At 37.4% G+C, this 16,877-nt stretch overlaps 2 protein-coding genes across 2 annotated transcripts; one reads left to right on the plus strand and one right to left on the minus strand.

The window, feature by feature from the left end:
* Positions 1 to 370: 370 nt before the first annotated feature.
* LOC107088690 (annexin A3-like) lies at positions 371 to 3,978 on the minus strand. The gene is made up of 10 exons (XM_015381010.1): positions 3,883 to 3,978; positions 3,540 to 3,601; positions 3,407 to 3,454; positions 2,592 to 2,679; positions 2,293 to 2,387; positions 1,614 to 1,727; positions 1,340 to 1,430; positions 1,140 to 1,219; positions 719 to 775; positions 371 to 577 (listed from the first exon to the last, which is right to left on the minus strand). Exons 2-10 carry the CDS (start codon positions 3,555 to 3,557, stop codon positions 371 to 373), a joined length of 798 nt encoding a protein of 265 aa, XP_015236496.1. The 5' UTR covers positions 3,558 to 3,601; positions 3,883 to 3,978.
* Positions 3,979 to 5,380: 1,402 nt separating this feature from the next.
* LOC107088711 (ER degradation-enhancing alpha-mannosidase-like protein 3) lies at positions 5,381 to 15,968 on the plus strand. Its single transcript, XM_015381053.1, has 20 exons — positions 5,381 to 6,135; positions 6,244 to 6,289; positions 7,137 to 7,237; positions 7,755 to 7,794; positions 7,907 to 8,019; positions 8,096 to 8,249; positions 8,818 to 8,952; positions 9,100 to 9,205; positions 9,342 to 9,439; positions 10,366 to 10,491; positions 10,586 to 10,669; positions 10,786 to 10,869; positions 11,164 to 11,288; positions 11,369 to 11,534; positions 11,668 to 11,837; positions 11,911 to 12,028; positions 13,190 to 13,363; positions 13,523 to 13,688; positions 13,791 to 13,982; positions 14,951 to 15,968. The coding sequence occupies exons 1-20, from the start codon at positions 5,972 to 5,974 to the stop codon at positions 15,211 to 15,213; spliced, it is 2,625 nt and encodes an 874-aa protein (XP_015236539.1). The 5' UTR covers positions 5,381 to 5,971; the 3' UTR covers positions 15,214 to 15,968.
* The last annotated feature ends 909 nt before the right edge of the window (positions 15,969 to 16,877 follow it).

The following is a 16,877-nucleotide window of genomic DNA, read 5'->3' on the forward strand; positions in this document are numbered from 1 at the left end:
ACCTTCTTTTCCAGTTAGTACCCTCTCCCTCACTACACGTGACTAAATACAAACAGCTTCTTGGTTCCCTGGGCTGTTCTTTCAGAGTCCTGAATGAATTTTCTATTAGTTCCATTCACTGGCCCAGCTAAATCACTTCTACTTAAATACATTTAAAGCAACATTGATGTAACCTAGAACATTTAAAATGTCCCTTATGCATCATTTTGTCTCTGAGCTGAGAAAAATGAAATTATATCAATAGAATAATAAGAGTTTTGCGTTTTTCACCATTTATATACTATTTATCCCTCACTGGGACAAATAAATGGGATGATCGTCTCAATTATTCTACGCTGTCCTGTTTTAAAAAAGGAATACTTAAATATAATTAAAGGTCAATCTTATTTATAACATTCCTTCCCATGATTTCCATTTTACATGGACGGTAAAAAAATGAGTTAAGCTGGATATTTATTGAGAAGAAATAACAGCTAAACCCACTTTGTCGAAGCTGAGGAACACTCCTGTGGCACAAGATGTCGATGAACTTCTCCTCATCCGTTCCCCATTTCTTTTCTCCTGCCTCATACAGCACCTGTGGGGGACAAGGTTGACCTTTTAGGGTTTCACAGGCTTTGTGGTTAAAAAATTGTCAGTGAAAGCACTAGAGGGAAAGCTACCTTTAAAAGGCAGAAACCTAAGTGAGAAGACATTAATTAAAAATATTAAAGGTTACCTTAGCGTCTGCTTTGGCTTTGGCTGCGTCCACGTTGATGCTCTCATCTCTCTTTCCCTGTAAAAGCAGATGGATGCATATGGCATTAAATCAGTGAAGATCAATCAAAAGGGGTGGCATCTCTTTCAACAATTAACCTTAAATGGTCTAATATGTCTGCAAATAGACGTGGAGATATTTTCTCTGAATTTACCCTTCTGGTTATTCCTATTAATTTACTGTATCTTGCACAAGGTTAATTTTAAACAGAGGATTTAGATGATAAATTTTTGCGTTCCAAGCATTCAGCAATCAGCCTGTTTGGATATAGTTCCATTCTAGCAATATCTTTGGCAGGTTAATGCATCCCCACCTTCTAAATAAATGTGCTGCTGCAGGGAGTGCCGCAAACACAGCCTGGTTACAGTTTTATCTACAGTACCTCAGCCAAGATGAGAAGTCCTTTGCCATAATCTCCAGATACCTCCGACTTCAGATCATGAGTCATAACTCTTCCAGTCTCTTTAATGAAATGAAAAAATCCGATGAATTTCACATTTTTGTAAAAAACAAAACACATTCTAAACCAGCTATGAAAAATTTCTGAGAAGCTTCAGTGACTAAGTTTACTTATTGACCCACCTTTCATGTATGCGTCAGACATTGCTTTAATCTGTTTGTTGGATCTGGAAGCGAAGATTTCTGTAAGAGTACTCTCAGTGGTTCCTGGACCCTGGATGTTAAAATAAAATGCAATATTTTAGTGAAAACTAAGCCTTAATGAACAAATATAACTTATTTAGGAATAAACTGTGATCATGTGTTCTTTTGACCCCAAAAACCTGATTGAAAACATAGCCTGGTGCATTATATCCATCTGTTAAGCACATTTTGCTCTGATATTGATAAATCTCACCTTCATGGCTTTTATGACTTCATGACAGTCGTAGACAGCAGGAGGCGTTACCAGAGCGACTAACAAGTCCTCAAAGTCTCCATGGGTGTCACCTTCCAGGTCAGCCACTAATGTCTAATAAGAATGACAACAAATGTTCCCCATTAGACCCATAAAACGAAACAACTTTCTGTTTGTTAGTTTTAAATACAAAAACCCTTTATTTCTGTTTGTTCATTTTTATTTTGCCTACTCAAAGAAACTGATACTGCACACTGAAACAAAGTATTGGCTGCATTATGCTGTGGTGAAGCTGTTTAGAGTTAATGGGGAGTTGGTTAAATGTAAGTATTCTGGTTTTAGCCTCTGTTAAAGGCTAAAACCGGGTTGATCCTCCAACATGAGAACTCTAAACACCCCGGCAGAGCTACAATGAAAGGAGTTACGTAAAAGCAACAGTATATATGTTATATAATTCAATCCAACTTTCATTATTTGCATAAGCAAAGCTACTAGAGACGAAAACAAAAAACAGTTGTAATGTGGTTTAAATGTATTAACATAAATACAAATGCATGTCTCACTTTTAGTTTTTGTGTTTGAAGCATTTTTCCCCATTTATTCACTTATTTGTGTCGGTCTATCCCACCAAAAACCAATATAGCACAAAGGGGTTTGAATACTTTTTTGAGTCACATACCCTTCCGGTGGCTTTCTGATAAGCTGCGCTGATAAGCTGACGCTGGGCGTTACTTCTTTGGGTCAGAACCTCAATCAGGGTTTTTTCTGTTGTACCTATGATGATTAAAGAAACAACAACAAAAATAAAAGATTTTGCATTATTTTATAGAAATTATTTAAAAAAAATGATTTGAACTTTGCATTATGTCTCTTAAATAGGGCCTATGTGTTTCTGAATTGTTACCAATTATTTTAGTGATTTAGTGTATCTATAAAAGAGCTATAAAAGAGCCTGATGCCTGTAACTTATTAACTCACCAAGCCCCTCTATGGCTTTCCTCAGAGCAGCAACGTCTTCGTCTACCTTAAAATTTGCCTTTTCCTTAACAGTTCCTCTTGCATTAGACTAGAAAATGAATTAAAAAGTTAACACATTATATACAAGACAGGTACCAGTCAACTAAACAATGCAATTAAATACAAGTTGTTTTTTTAGATAAAAAAAGGCTGCTTTGATTCAATAAAAAAAGAAAAGAAAAGCTGCCTCTTCATATATAACCTACATATGTGCAGGGGCAGAGCTAGATGGGGGGCCAGGGGTGGCCATAAACTGTAATACTCTCAAGTGGAATATTCAAAAAATGTTGTGGTTAATTACACACATCAATACACTAACATCAAAGATAATAAGTACAGAATTCCCGCTCTTTTTAGAACTAGATTTTATATTTTATGGGGTGAAGAGAAAGTCATCTAGGAGTCTTTAGTGAAATCAATTTTATGTAGAATGTTTATTGATACAAGTAGGTAAGTAATGGAAATAGAAAAGATTTACGCCCCAGAAATCAATTTGTTACAAAAAGGCTGTAGGAAAGTATAGTTAGTCTTTATTTAAAAAATATGGATGTTTTGCACATGTTATTTTTCCTGTTGGAACAGTGTAGATTGACCGTGAGGTTCTGGTGTTTATCTGCTTTCGGACCCCCCTCAGTCTACATTGTTTGATACCTGGCCACCCTTATAAAAAATTTCTGGCTATGCCTCTGCATATGTGGACAGCAAAGTATTTCTTTCAATAAAACTATAAGTAAACTCTGAAGGTTTAAATAAGTAAATAAGTAGGTTCAACTTACAGTTGCAGTCAGTGAGGAGGGGGAATCTAAGAGCAGGTCCAGATCATCCTGCATCACAAGTTGAGAGAAATTGCATTTTATTCCCAACAAAAACATCAGATTAAATAATAACAGGTATTTTTCAAAAACTCACCCAAACAGAGTCAGACATCTTTGTGTTTGCTTTTTGTTTATTGTAGAGTAAAACGTTTAGACCTAGAAAGAGGAACAAATATCTTATAAGTATCAATATAACTCTTTAACTGATCCGCTTTATCTCTCTTGGTTTAAGTTTTTCAGATAAAAATAAATCCTGTGCAAGATGAGGAGTGCAGGAAATAATGTAACATCGATTTCTCCATACTAGAGAAAGAAAAAAACATCCTTCCGGAGCAGAAAGGCGCAACAAAACCAAACGTGAAACACAAGAAACGCTTAAGAGCGTGAATCTAAGATAAAAATGAAGGAATGGCATCATGTTTTGTTTTGTTTCTTACCTGATTTGAAGGATAAGCTGATGGAAAAGCACGTTTGCAGTGAGTACAGACTGACTGCCACACCTTTCAGAGAAGTTGAGAAAGGGAGCCACCCCCGTTATGTGCTGAATCATAAAACTCCTCCTCTCTGGAGCAAATCAGCTTTAACTCATTGTGAGACAAAACATTTATTTTTATTAGAATAAAAAAAATCTACTTGGTTAAAATGTCAACTTTAACCACGTTGCTTAAGCAAATGTTGAAAAAATTTATTAAATTAATCTATTAATTAATTAATGGTGATTCAGAAACTGGTGATTATTTAATTGTTTTATATCCCCCTTAATTTTGACATCTTTTATTTAATAACTCTGATGTTTCTTATGTATTATTGTAATATTCCAAACTATTTTTATATGTTTTTTTGTATGTTTGTATATTTTATAAAATATTTTTTTTTAATCAGTGGTAGCAGAGTTTGGTTCGTTGTTTAAATTTCCACACCATGTTAATATAATAAAATCCCACGTATAAGATATGTGGGAAATAAATGTTGTCCTCTTTCTTCATTTCCTTCCCCTCCCTCTGTCTGACTCATTCTTGGACCTGCCCTTAGATATTTTTTCTTAGAGTTGGAGCCAACGTTAGAGCTTAGGTGATTCAATTTCACTCTTCTTAAGTAAATATTTTCGGTTCAAAAATACAATTTTTGATATCAGAACCCAAAAGTTTGCAAAGATGCTAAAAAAAAAATCCACGCGATCGAACAATAGTGACACCTTGTGGTTAATTCTCAACACTGCAGACCGGACACATTTTTTTACTAAGCTAAAATTTAGAAACTATTGGGAAGTCATTAAAACGTCCGTTATGTCCCGGTCTCCAATTTAGCATACACGCATTAGCTATTTTTTCCTTTAGTGTATGGCGGCATTCCAATTAGAATAGGAATATTAGTGCCAATGCTGTCAGTAGCGGCCTGTGGGTGCATTCGGTTACGTTTTGCCGGTGTCGTGCCGGGGTGATGACGATGCGGCGTCAGAGGCCATTAATGGTACACGAAGCGGAACGATATCAGAGACAAATTTTTAGGGATTTTATAACCAATGAACTTACAAAGATTAATAGATTATTGGCGATATATAATTTAAGACACGAACATTATCATAACGTTTCTAGACTCATAAAATGCTGCTATGTTAGGCTATCAGTCACATACTCCGGTCAGCCGGGGTAAGCCGCATGACACATGATGCGAACCTACTACCTTTGAACGTACACCCTAAGTATGGTCTGAAAGGGGATCTTCTACAATTTAAATGAAGATAATAGTATCATTAATTATATCTAAACGTAAAGTTGGCGTTAATATCAGAATTAAAGTGAACATGGGGGAAATTTATTGAAGAATAGTTGACGAAAAAGGGGGAAACAGCAAATGTGACGGACTCGCTCCGGTGTTACGTGGCACTGAGATTGCCTGAAAGACAAACTCGGGGCTTAGTTTGCTCCTTCCACACCGGGGTAGCCTGTTGTTTGACAGCTTGGTCTTCTTAGCTTCGCGTCGCTGACTGTAAACCTACCAAGGTTTTTTTTTTATTGGAAAAAACGACGGCAGCTGCATTCCTTTCTCTTTTTTTTCCCAGGATTAATTAGGTCCAACTTATTTTACTTGTTTTATTAATAAGCTTGTTTGCTAACTAGCATGGCTAACGGGCTAGCATCGGGGAGCCTCCCAACAGCTGGAGGAGCCTCTAACTGTCAACCGTTGCTTTCAGTTTGCTAGTTGAGGCGTGTATCTTCTTGTTTTGTGGTTTATATGGTGGTTAGATATTTTTACTTAATCTCTTTCGGATTCTTCACTTGTTTCCCTTCCTTCTTTGTTTACATGGACGTTACATTAGGTGTCCCTATTAAGATTCGACAAAGAATAGGACAACAAAGCTGGGGAGAATGGAAATTGGCAGGTAGTTAAAACTGTGCCATTTTGGTCCCAAAGCAAGAGAATGAGCTGGGATCTGATGGAGAACAGCCGTGCCAGCTGGACTGTTTGATTTGCGTGGGCGTTGGATAGAGAGGAGCTTGTTTGCTCCCATTTAAGATTAACCTTATGTCAGAACATAAGAGGAGACTTGGTGATAAAACTTTAAGGAAACAAAGCATTTGTTTTGCCATCGAGATGATGCTAAAAACGCTTGTGATCACCAGTCTTCTTAGCTGGGTGAAATGTTTAGAGAACCAGAGCATGACACCAGAAGAGAAGACCAACATCAGGTGAAAACCTATGCAAACACAGCTAATCTGTACATAAAAGACCTTAAATAGTTGGAATAATCTGGAAAAGGCGCCTGGTTTCATGTTATATTGTTGTTTATTTTACAGAAACCAAATTCTTGAAATGTTTGACCATGCCTATGGAAGTTACATGGTAAGGACAATGTTTTATTTCCAATCTTTTGTTTACTTGTAGCATCAGAAGCTGCATGACTAAAGATCTGTGTAAGATCACTTATGTTCTGGCTTAGTTTACTGAAGAGGGGAATGTTATTAGATTTTTTTTTTAACCTAGAACCAGTTTAGAGTGTTTCAGAAAGCATTATCTGCATAACTTGGAAAACAACCAGACTGGGCCAGAAACGGAAAGCTACAAATATATACAAAGATGAATGTAAAGGAAAAAAGCAAAGACAATATTTTGGAGAAACATGTAAAGATTGAAACTGGTGAGTTCACCATTATATTGGAAAATCTAGAATATAATACAAATATAAATAATCAATTAATAGTTTCACAAAGCAATCATCTTTAATTGCTGAAAGAGGATTTCTTATTTGGAAATGACACTCCTTAATAGATCACAAACATGTCCCATTTTTGGTGTAATGCAGCACACACTTTAAACCAGGACTGCTTCAAAATTCTTTATAATTTAAGCAACAAACAGCTTACATTAATTTTTGGCTGTTCGGGCATCAGATTAAAAAAATTGTGCCTTTAACTTTTATGCATGTGCAGTTATTGAGGAGTGGGTGTCTTTCTCTTATAATAGATAGATCTTACATGAATTGGTTCAGGGGTAATGACCCCAACTCCTTAATTAGTTGCCATCAGTTTTGAGCTTTCAAATAAGATGTAAATAAGGTCCTTACATTTGTTTTATACAAATAAATAACAGCTATAAGAGTAGAATGCAGATGGGTAATATCCTAAATACTATGAGTAGAATGATTATATGATGGTCGTGGCAACTCTAAATGCAGCTGTTACTGTTGCAGAAATATGCCTATCCAGCAGACGAGCTGATGCCTCTAAGCTGCAAAGGGAGAGTCCGTGGAGAAGAACCAAGCAGAGGCGACATTGATGACTCCTTGGGGAAGTAAGGACACCTATTTTATGGGATTTGATGCCTTAAAATATCAAGTAATGCCTCATGGTTCCTTCAAGCAACAGGACTGTTTGGTGGAAATTAATTTAGTCTATTCAGTCTGTACCGTTTGTCAAATACATTTGCAAAGTTTTCTAAACTTTTTATTGATTAAACGTGTTTGATTAATGCTAAAAAGTGAAAATACATAGTATGATTTAATTAACATTATTTTGTATTGAATATAAAAAACTGAAGAAATCATAATTTAGGGAATAATTTACCAGGGGTTTATTTTTTAAAGAGATCAGGAACCCAGACTAGCAATTTCTTGCAATCTTTTTGCAAACTCATAATTGTATATGACGAGATGAAATCTTGTGGGATTGAAATCAATATGAAGGAATAAATCATGGACATGGATTACCGTAATCAATGTGCTCAAAAGTTATGAAATGTGAGATTATTCAGCAGAAAAGTAACATGACCTCCTTTCACCATCTCATTAACTGCTCTGCATATTCTGCAGGTTTTCCCTCACGCTGATCGACACCCTAGATACACTAGTGGTATGTGTCTCCTTTTTATCTGTTTACCAGCATAACGATGAGTTTATTCCTCTTACTTTCCTTTTGGCGGTTGAGTTATTTTAACTCTTTCACACGTTTGCATTGTGCACAGGTGTTGAACAAGCTGGACGAGTTTGAGGATGCAGTGAAGAAGGCTGTGGAGGACGTCCGCTTGGACAATGATGTGGTGGTGTCTGTGTTTGAGACCAACATCAGAGTTTTAGGGTATAAAATTAAAACTGTTTTATATTTCTGAAGGTCTCTTATCATGTTATTTATCTTATTGAAAATATGTGTCCAGTGGGCTTTTAGGGGGGCATGTGATGGCGGACCTGCTCCGGCAGCGAGGGGAGAGGATGCAGTGGTATCAGGATGAGCTCCTTCATATGGCTGTAGAGCTGGGCCGGCGACTGCTTCCTGCCTTCAACACCACCAGTGGCCTTCCCTACCCTAAGGTGGATGTCACACTTTAGCTGACACCTGTGCTACAATAATCTGATTTATTTAAACCCCTTATTACAAAGTTACTACAAACAAACTTAAACTTTCAGACTTTCTCCATCTCTGTAGTACAGAGATGGAAGAAATCAGGAAATATGTTCCAAATAAATGATGGCTAAAACAAATATCTTCACACTGAATCTAAATTTTTATTTATTTATTTTTTTTTATTTTTTGCTTGATCACCCTCAAAGGTTTAGGGTTTTTGCTTAAGCATTACTAAAATTGAGGCACAGATACAGTTTCAGTTTAGAAATAATTATTCTGAAAAGTTTAGATACACTGTGCGAGGATCAATATCCAAATTTTATTCAACTTGGGATCCGTTTTTAAACTTTGTGGAGATATTGAATGCTTGACTAATTACTTGTTCAAATGCATTAAACTTTAACCTTAAGCCCCCCTTTTATTTATTTATGTATCTATTTATTTATATATATATTTTTTATTTTATGTTTTACTAAATATCAATGTTGGTCGCTATTTTGTTTTTTCTCAGTAAAGTTTTCTTTTGTTTCCCAGGTGAATCTGCGGTACGGCACCTTGAACCCACTTTCTCGCACTGGCACTGAATCTGACACGTGTACGGCATGTGCAGGGACAATGATCCTGGAGTTTGCTGCGCTCAGCAGACTGTCAGGAGAGTCTGTGTTTGAGGTACTACCAGCCTATAATTTGAGCTCTGCTAATGTTTTTTTTTTTTTTTTTGAGTATTAGTGTCCCGTATATGTGTAATTACTGAGGTGTGAGATTAATTTGCCTCCTATAGAAACTTTAAACTGACTGATTATTGATGTTTCACAGGAGCACGCCAGGAAGGCCCTGGATGTCCTCTGGGAGCGGAGACAAAGAGGAAGTGACTTAGTAGGAACTGTTATCAATATCCATAATGGAGAATGGGTCAGGAAAGGTAAGATCATTCTAGCACCAGATTTACATTCACCAGAGTCTGATAAATCCCAGAGTCCCTCCTGTTATTGGAAAACATCGATAAGAAGCCCACATTGTTGTAATTTAACAGCCTTTTTCCGTCTGCTTTTTTACAGATAGCGGAGTTGGTGCAGGAATTGACTCTTACTACGAATACCTGATGAAGGCCTACATTCTTTTAGGAGACAATACATTTCTACAGAGGTTCAACATCGTAAGTCTCCCGCCAGTAAACAACTGTATGCTGCCTTGGTTAACTGTTATTACCAACATAACGTTTTCATACTTGGCCTGTTTACAGCAACAGCCAACAGAGGAAAACATTATCAGGGCCTGGAAGGAAAGTGGTTGATTAGATTTTTAAAAAAATTATAACTAAATTTGCAATGATTAGTCATGCAAAAAGCCCTGAGAAGTCGTCTTGCTCTTTCCATTAGGACACACAGGAATTACAGTAACTATTTAGAAAACTGATTCCCAAAGTTTTGGTCACAGATCAACAAGCATGTATTCTTGAAAACCACTATAGAAATAAAACAAGACCATAAAAATAATAGTGATGAAGGATATCTATGTGTTTAAAGATATTGAAACACCACCTAACCTAATACATTGGTTGTTGATGCTGTTTTTATCGCCTTAGTAACTATAGATAATGGTTTTTTGTTTGTATTCCAAACAATAGTTTGGGTCTTGAGACCATTCTGATATTACCTGTGAGTCTGAGACATCCCTCTTAACACACCATCACTACTATGAAGCATGGTGGTGGCAGCATCCTGCTGTTGGAAGAATTTTATTTTGGAAGGGACAAGAAGGCAGCCAGTCAGAGACCAGAGGTCAATTTTATTTGGATTCATTCAGGAAAACTGATCTCCAACCAATCTGACTGAGCTTGAGTTTTTAATATAAATTGAGTGGATAAAAATGCAAGCCATATATTTTTTTAGATATTTGTTTTTAAGGAATAAAAAGAAAATAATAAAACGGTTTGCTTACCTTTATTTCGCAATTAAGTGCTACTTTGTTGGTCTCCCACACAGGATCCACTGCAAATACTTCTTTAAGGCCTGTGGTACCGCAACACACACCTTCTCATTCGATGTTTTGAACAACTTTATCATGTTTTGTCTGTAACAGCACTACAGCGCGATCATGAAGTACATCAGCCAGCCTCCTCTTCTACTCAACGTACACATGCACAATCCCACAGTGAGCGTTCGCGGCTGGATGGATTCCCTGCTCGCTTTCTTCCCTGGTTTACAGGTCTGATGCTCTGTTTGCAACGACTGGTAAATTAATGATGACAGATAAAGATTGATTTAAAAAAACAAAACAAAAAATGTGTTTGTTTTCATAGGTTCTAACAGGAGATCTAAAACCAGCCATAGAAACACATGAAATGCTGTACCAAGTCACAAAACAGCACAAGTTCCTTCCAGAGGTGTCGGCTCTATTCTTTTATGCTGCAGTATTCGACTTCTATTTTGAGCTTTATTAATATTGTTAGAATGATTATAATGTTTGTCCTCATTAATATAGCTACATATTTCCACACAGGCTTTTACCACGGAGTTCAGAGTTCATTGGGGCCAACACCTACTAAGACCAGAGTTTGCAGAAAGCACCTACTACCTCTATAAGGTAAACATCTTAAACAAAAATGTAACTTAAATCCATCATGTTTACAGTTATATGCTCTAAACCACAAAAACATAGATGATTTAATATTTGGTTTGTTAACACTTTGTCTGCCACCTCACCATGGCAACAAACATGTTGGATGTAATGATTATTACTCCTGGAATTTAAGCTGTTGCTAAAATCCCCAACCAAATAAAAATGCTCCTATCCTCCATAGTTTGAATTTTGTGTTTCTGTTTTTTTTTTTTTTTCGTCTTTTGAAGAGAGGTTAAGGATATAATATGATCTGTGCAGGCCACTGGTGATCCTTACTACCTCAGAGTGGGACAATCCATAGTGGAAAAGCTCAACGCCTTTGCCAGGGTGCCTTGCGGGTTTGCAGCTGTGCAGGACGTCCGTACGGGGACACATGAAGACAGGTGCTGTTTGGGACAAACTACGCCAATCTTTGAAGGAAAGCAATAGATGGATATGTTGTTTTTTATCCGTTTCTTTATAGAATGGACTCATTTTTTCTTGCCGAGATGTTCAAGTACCTCTACCTGCTGTTTACGGACAAGAGCCAGCTGCCAATTGACATAGATGACTACATCTTCACCACAGAGGCTCACTTACTGCCTGTCTCTCTGTCCACAACTCAGGCATCTGTTCGGATCAACGTTACGGTAAAACCTCTCGCTTTAGATCATTTGATCTTGACATAAAACTTAAATGATGAAGAAAACATTGTTGAAATACCAATGAGCTTTATTGATTCTAAAAGTCTTACATTGGATTCTGGTGCATTACTTGGTCTAGGAGGATAATGCTGCTGCTACTGCTGCTGCTCATGATGAGGATCTGTTTACACACTCCTGTCCCAGCATGGAGACGTTGTTTCCCAACAACCCGTCGTTTGCCAAAACCATTAGGGATGGTTACAAGTACCTGACTGGGGTTGGACGAGCCTTCACCCAATTACCCCTCAGGTGGGACGTTGTGCAGGAATCTCTCTCTGTGCTGCGGTTATGTGAAACTGAGGGTTTTCATCACTGTTCACAGGGAAATTGAGCTACCACTCCATGATAATGGCATGGAACCAGTGGAGTTCTTGAAGAGCATGGGCATCTCTCTCACTCCACTGAATGAGATCACCCAAGGCGACATTAATGGTCCCAAGGTATTCAGACTGAGCCTCAAAGTTATTAGAACCTTTAATTAACAATATGCAATTTAAAACTTGGTTACGTTAAAGGTCCCAAATTATGCAGCTTTTACATTTTGTAACAGAAATGTGCCCTGAAGCCTGTTTCACAAAAAAAAAAAACCTTTCCTCTCTATCATAATCTTTCCCCACCTCTTAGCTAATGGGTACTCAAAATGCTGTGTTTGAAAAAGCAATCCCCTTGTTATGTCATCAGGGGAAATTAGCTGCTCAGAGTTGTCAGTAGCAGCCATTAGTCAAGCTACAGTCCTATTTTTATATATTATTACAGGCTCCTAGGCTGTCCTCACGAACTCTGGTTATTACGGTTACGGATTGTGGGGGCGTGGCCCTCATGAGGATGGGGGTGTGGAAAGTCACAAGCCATTTAGAAGAGGGCTAAATAAGAAGATTTTTCTGTAAAAGTTCAAAAAATATCCACTGGACTTGGTTTCCAAGATTTGAAGACGTTTCGCCACCTCTCCAGGAAGCTTTCTCAATTCAAATGTTTGGATCCGCAGTGAGTTTGAGTCTTATATAGACAAGGCCTTGTATTGCTTGGAAACATGCAAATGGTAACCGATGAGTGGGTCGTTTGCTTCCATTGTGAGCCTGTAATATCTAAATTTTTTGAACTTTTACGGAATGACTATGACCTGGATGACTGAGAATCTTCATCAGCAAGGAGATTTTTGGTAAAGGGGGCTGAGTGCAGCAAACTCTGGGGTCCTCCATTATTAAAATTCCAAAAAGTTAAAGTTAAAAAACTGCACTATATTTAGCATTAGACAGTCATTTTAGATAACAGTGTGATATAATGGAGTGCAGTCAATGTCTGTCAGTAAGTGTCTAAAATCAAAACGTACTTATTAACTGGTCACCTAGAAAATATTGTTCTACGAGTCTGTTATTGTGTCATTGAAATACTGGTTTAATAGCGCATGTAGTTTGAATATATGTCAATGTATTTTAGTGGATTGAATAGAACAGAATTTAACTTTATTTTCATAACACTGTCATAAGTACAAAGTAACAAAATGTAGATAAATGATCTTATTAGTTACAAATCCCAACTGAACAAAGAGGGATTCAAATTGATTGTTGTTTGTTGTCCTTTTTTTATTTCGGAATCTGCAGCAGCATAAAGGTGTGTTCCGTGTAAAGCTTGTGGCAGAGGTGAGCCAGACTCCAGAGGAGGAGCTGGTGGTGCCGCATGTTGTTCAGCTCATTTCCCCCCCGTTTCTGGGCAGGACGGTCCTCACTGCGGGACCGGCCAAGTTTGGAATGGACCTCACCAAGCAGGAGCACGGAGTGAGATGCAGCAACTCATTATTAATATAAAGCCCAGAATAGATATGATTTAAAAAAAATGTCTTATAATGAATGGAGAGTTTAAGAAATGTAATTTTTATTATTTATTTTATTGTAATTTGCTTTTTCACTGACCTAAAGAGAATTCCTCTACCACAGGTGAAAGGAACCATAGTGAAAGCTTCCCCCTACACTGCTTGTGGGCCAATAGAAAATGCAGCAGAGGTTAAAGGCCATATTGCATTGGCATTACGTGGGGACTGCATGTTTGCAGCAAAAGCTCGTTGGCTGCAACAAGCAGGAGCCAGTGGAGTCATATTTATAGGTACAGTTTAATGGAAAATTTATTTTAAGGGCACTTTTCCAAGGTTTCAACGTCTGAACTATGTGGGTGCTAAATTGTTGCAAATACTTCCTTCTTCCCTAGACCATCGTGAAGGAAGTAACAGTGAGGAGACGCCACTCTTCCAGATGGTTGGAGATGGCGACTCCACCGAAGACATCAACTTGCCTTTGGTGTTTCTGTTTAGCCGTGAAGGTGCTGTGCTCACAAGCGCTCTGGAGAAACATCACAACGTGGACGTGCTGCTGCTGCCACAGGAGAGGCAGCTAGGACAGGGTGAGGACCAGGAGGAAGTCCATTTAAAAATAGGCCATTGATCTTGTCTGTTTTAGATGCCATAAAGAAATTTTGAACTGGTTAGAAGGAAGTTTTAACAACACAGGAAATCCCTTTAAAAAAAGAGATCCAGTTTAGTTTTACACCCTAAAGCTGCCATACAATGTGAGCAGGATTCCAAGGAGCTTGGTATTGGAGAACTTTAGGAAAGAGAAGCATTTTAGCAACAAGCAAAACCGTTAGACACCATCTTCCATTTAAATGGTTCTTAAGGGGCGATGCAAAAGTAAAAACTTCATCTGTTCTACTATAACAAACATAAATAACTAGAGTTATATAATCTCTACAGGGAGTTTAGCCTCAGCTATGTGACTTATTCAGATAGAACCAACCAGAAAATAAAAAAAAAAAAAAATCAGGAAATTTTGGAATCAAATTAAATATAAATATATACACCTTGAGTCCACTTTTGGGTATAGCAAAGGATCTGTTGTGCTGTGGGCCCAGGGAACTTTTTATACATGCATAGCATCATTGAACGTTCATGAGTCTCTTAAGTTGAAATCAGCTGGACTCTACCAGCGAATTGTCTGTTTCAGTCAAAACATTATCCAAAAGAGATGGCAAAACAAAATCAAAATGCTCCTTCTTAACCTTTAATCCTATTCAAACATTTCTGGGCGAGGTGGTAAGCACTCAGGACTCACTAGACGATTTATGCTAAGATTTGCTAAGAAAAATTACCTCTATCTGCATACTTCATGCTAAATGTTCAAAGACAAAACTAATCATTTTAGATGAATTATTGTGTTAATCTTTATCCCTGATAAATCCAAGTTCCATTTTCAGCTTGTTTTATGATGCGACTGTACTTAAGTGTTAAACAGATAACATTAGATCATAATTATCTATTTGGGCTGTGTTTCCCTTTTTAGTTTATGCATTAAAGTATCTTTTTTTCCCCCCAGATGAATCAGAAAAATCTCTCAGCATGAACATAGAACTCCATCTGAGAGAGGAGGGGGAGCTGGAGGAGAGCGCAGCTCAAGGACCCACCCTGGAGTTGGTTTTAGAGAACGAAGATGTTTTTAAAGCAGAGGGTGAAGAAGAGCTTGGTGGAAAAGGGCAGTCACAGCAGCAGCAGGTCTGCACTCAAGGCATGACTGAACCCTGTTCTACAGACTCAACACAATCTCTGCACACTAAAACTGGACCATTCACAAACCCCTGACCACTGTAGTTTACCAAAAATGGTTTCTAGATGGTTTCTGAGCAAGAAGGGACCCATAGTCCAGCTCTGCAGCACAGTCTGCCTGTTTACAATTAGCTGAGGGGAAGTAGAATAGGCTCCATGTTGATGACATAGTGGAGCTGCTGGGATTCTGCTCTGAACTGGAACATGTAGCTACAAGAGCCTGTTGCTATGATGAGGCATCCAGTAAACCATGATTTAAATTCATACTAACCTAGAGAGAAGCTTAGATGAGGTTACAAAATTTATGCAATTTGCTTTTAATCTACATTGCACCTTTTTAACTTAATCGAATACTGTTTAGTCTATAACCATCGGTTGAGTCTTACATGGCCAGTAGGTGGCAGTAGCTTCCATAACCTCTCAGTTGTACCCTGTGGAAGAAGGAGAATTGCTACGTAGTTTGACTAAAATAGATCTGGGGTCTATCTCAGTCGGATCTACGTAAGCCCCTTGTGTAAAATCGTGTCTGGTGTGATTATTCCTATTGACTTTTAATGGGCGCTAAACGCCACGACACACTTTTCTGTTGGATCGGACATAAAATCAGATTGGGTCTTTTCTGGCCTTTAGGCTCATTTGGAAAGTACTTGTACTTGCTAGGAACTTCAGGGACTTGATGAGTGAATGCTGTATGCAAGATGAACCAATTTATAAAAAATGTGCAGTTTTGATGCACATGTGATGGGGTGTGTTATGCACTTTTTTTTGCCTAATTAAAGCATTAGACTGTGTGAGTGCAACTTTTTTATTAACTAGGCTTTAAGATATGAAAATGCATCATACTCAAATGTGAAAAATCGAATCATACAATTAATTAAAATAAGCAGAGGCAATGAATAACAGATAATGAATACCGATAAGGCCCAGGCTAGAGATTTTTATTTTTTTATCTTGAGAATAAAGTTGTAACATTACGAAAATAAAGGTGCATTTTCTGACAACTCTTACAAGAAGCACTTTCTTCCCTAAAATGAGGAATGTTGAGTACCTTGTGAAGTTAGACTTTGGAATCAGTTTGACAAATAAGGAAGTCTTTTAGCACCAGCATCAAATTAGACAGTATGTCAAAGTGGACTCAGGTTGCTGTTTGATGGTGCTGGTCAGCCATCATATGCTGGTTGGAGTTTAAAGCTTTCTTTCTGAAACAGGTTGTGGTATGATGGCTTCATTCTTGTAATTTTTCAACTTTACTCATAATAACACAATTGTGTTCTGGTAATGTTACAACTTTATTCTCGTAATGTTATGACTTTATTCTTATAATGTTATGACTTTATTCTTATAATGTTATGACTTCATTGTCGTAATGTTACGACTTTATTGTCGCAATGTTACAACTTTAGTCTCGTAATGTTACAACTTTATTCTGGTAATATGACTTTAGTCTCGTAATGTTATGACTTTATTCTCGTAATGTTATGACTTTATTTCACGTAATGTTACAACTTTATTCTCATAATGTTACGACTTTATTCTGGTAATATGACTTTATTCTCGTAACGTTGCGACTTTATTCTCGTAATGTTACAACTTTATTCTCATTATGTTACGACTTTATTCTGGTAATATGAGTTTATTCTCGTAATGTTACGACTTTATTCTCGTAATGTCACGACTTTATTCTGATAACATGACTTTAT

This window comes from Cyprinodon variegatus, unplaced genomic scaffold (genome assembly GCF_000732505.1).
Source record: "Cyprinodon variegatus isolate N-32 unplaced genomic scaffold, C_variegatus-1.0 Scaffold227, whole genome shotgun sequence".
Classification (NCBI taxonomy): domain Eukaryota; kingdom Metazoa; phylum Chordata; class Actinopteri; order Cyprinodontiformes; family Cyprinodontidae; genus Cyprinodon; species Cyprinodon variegatus.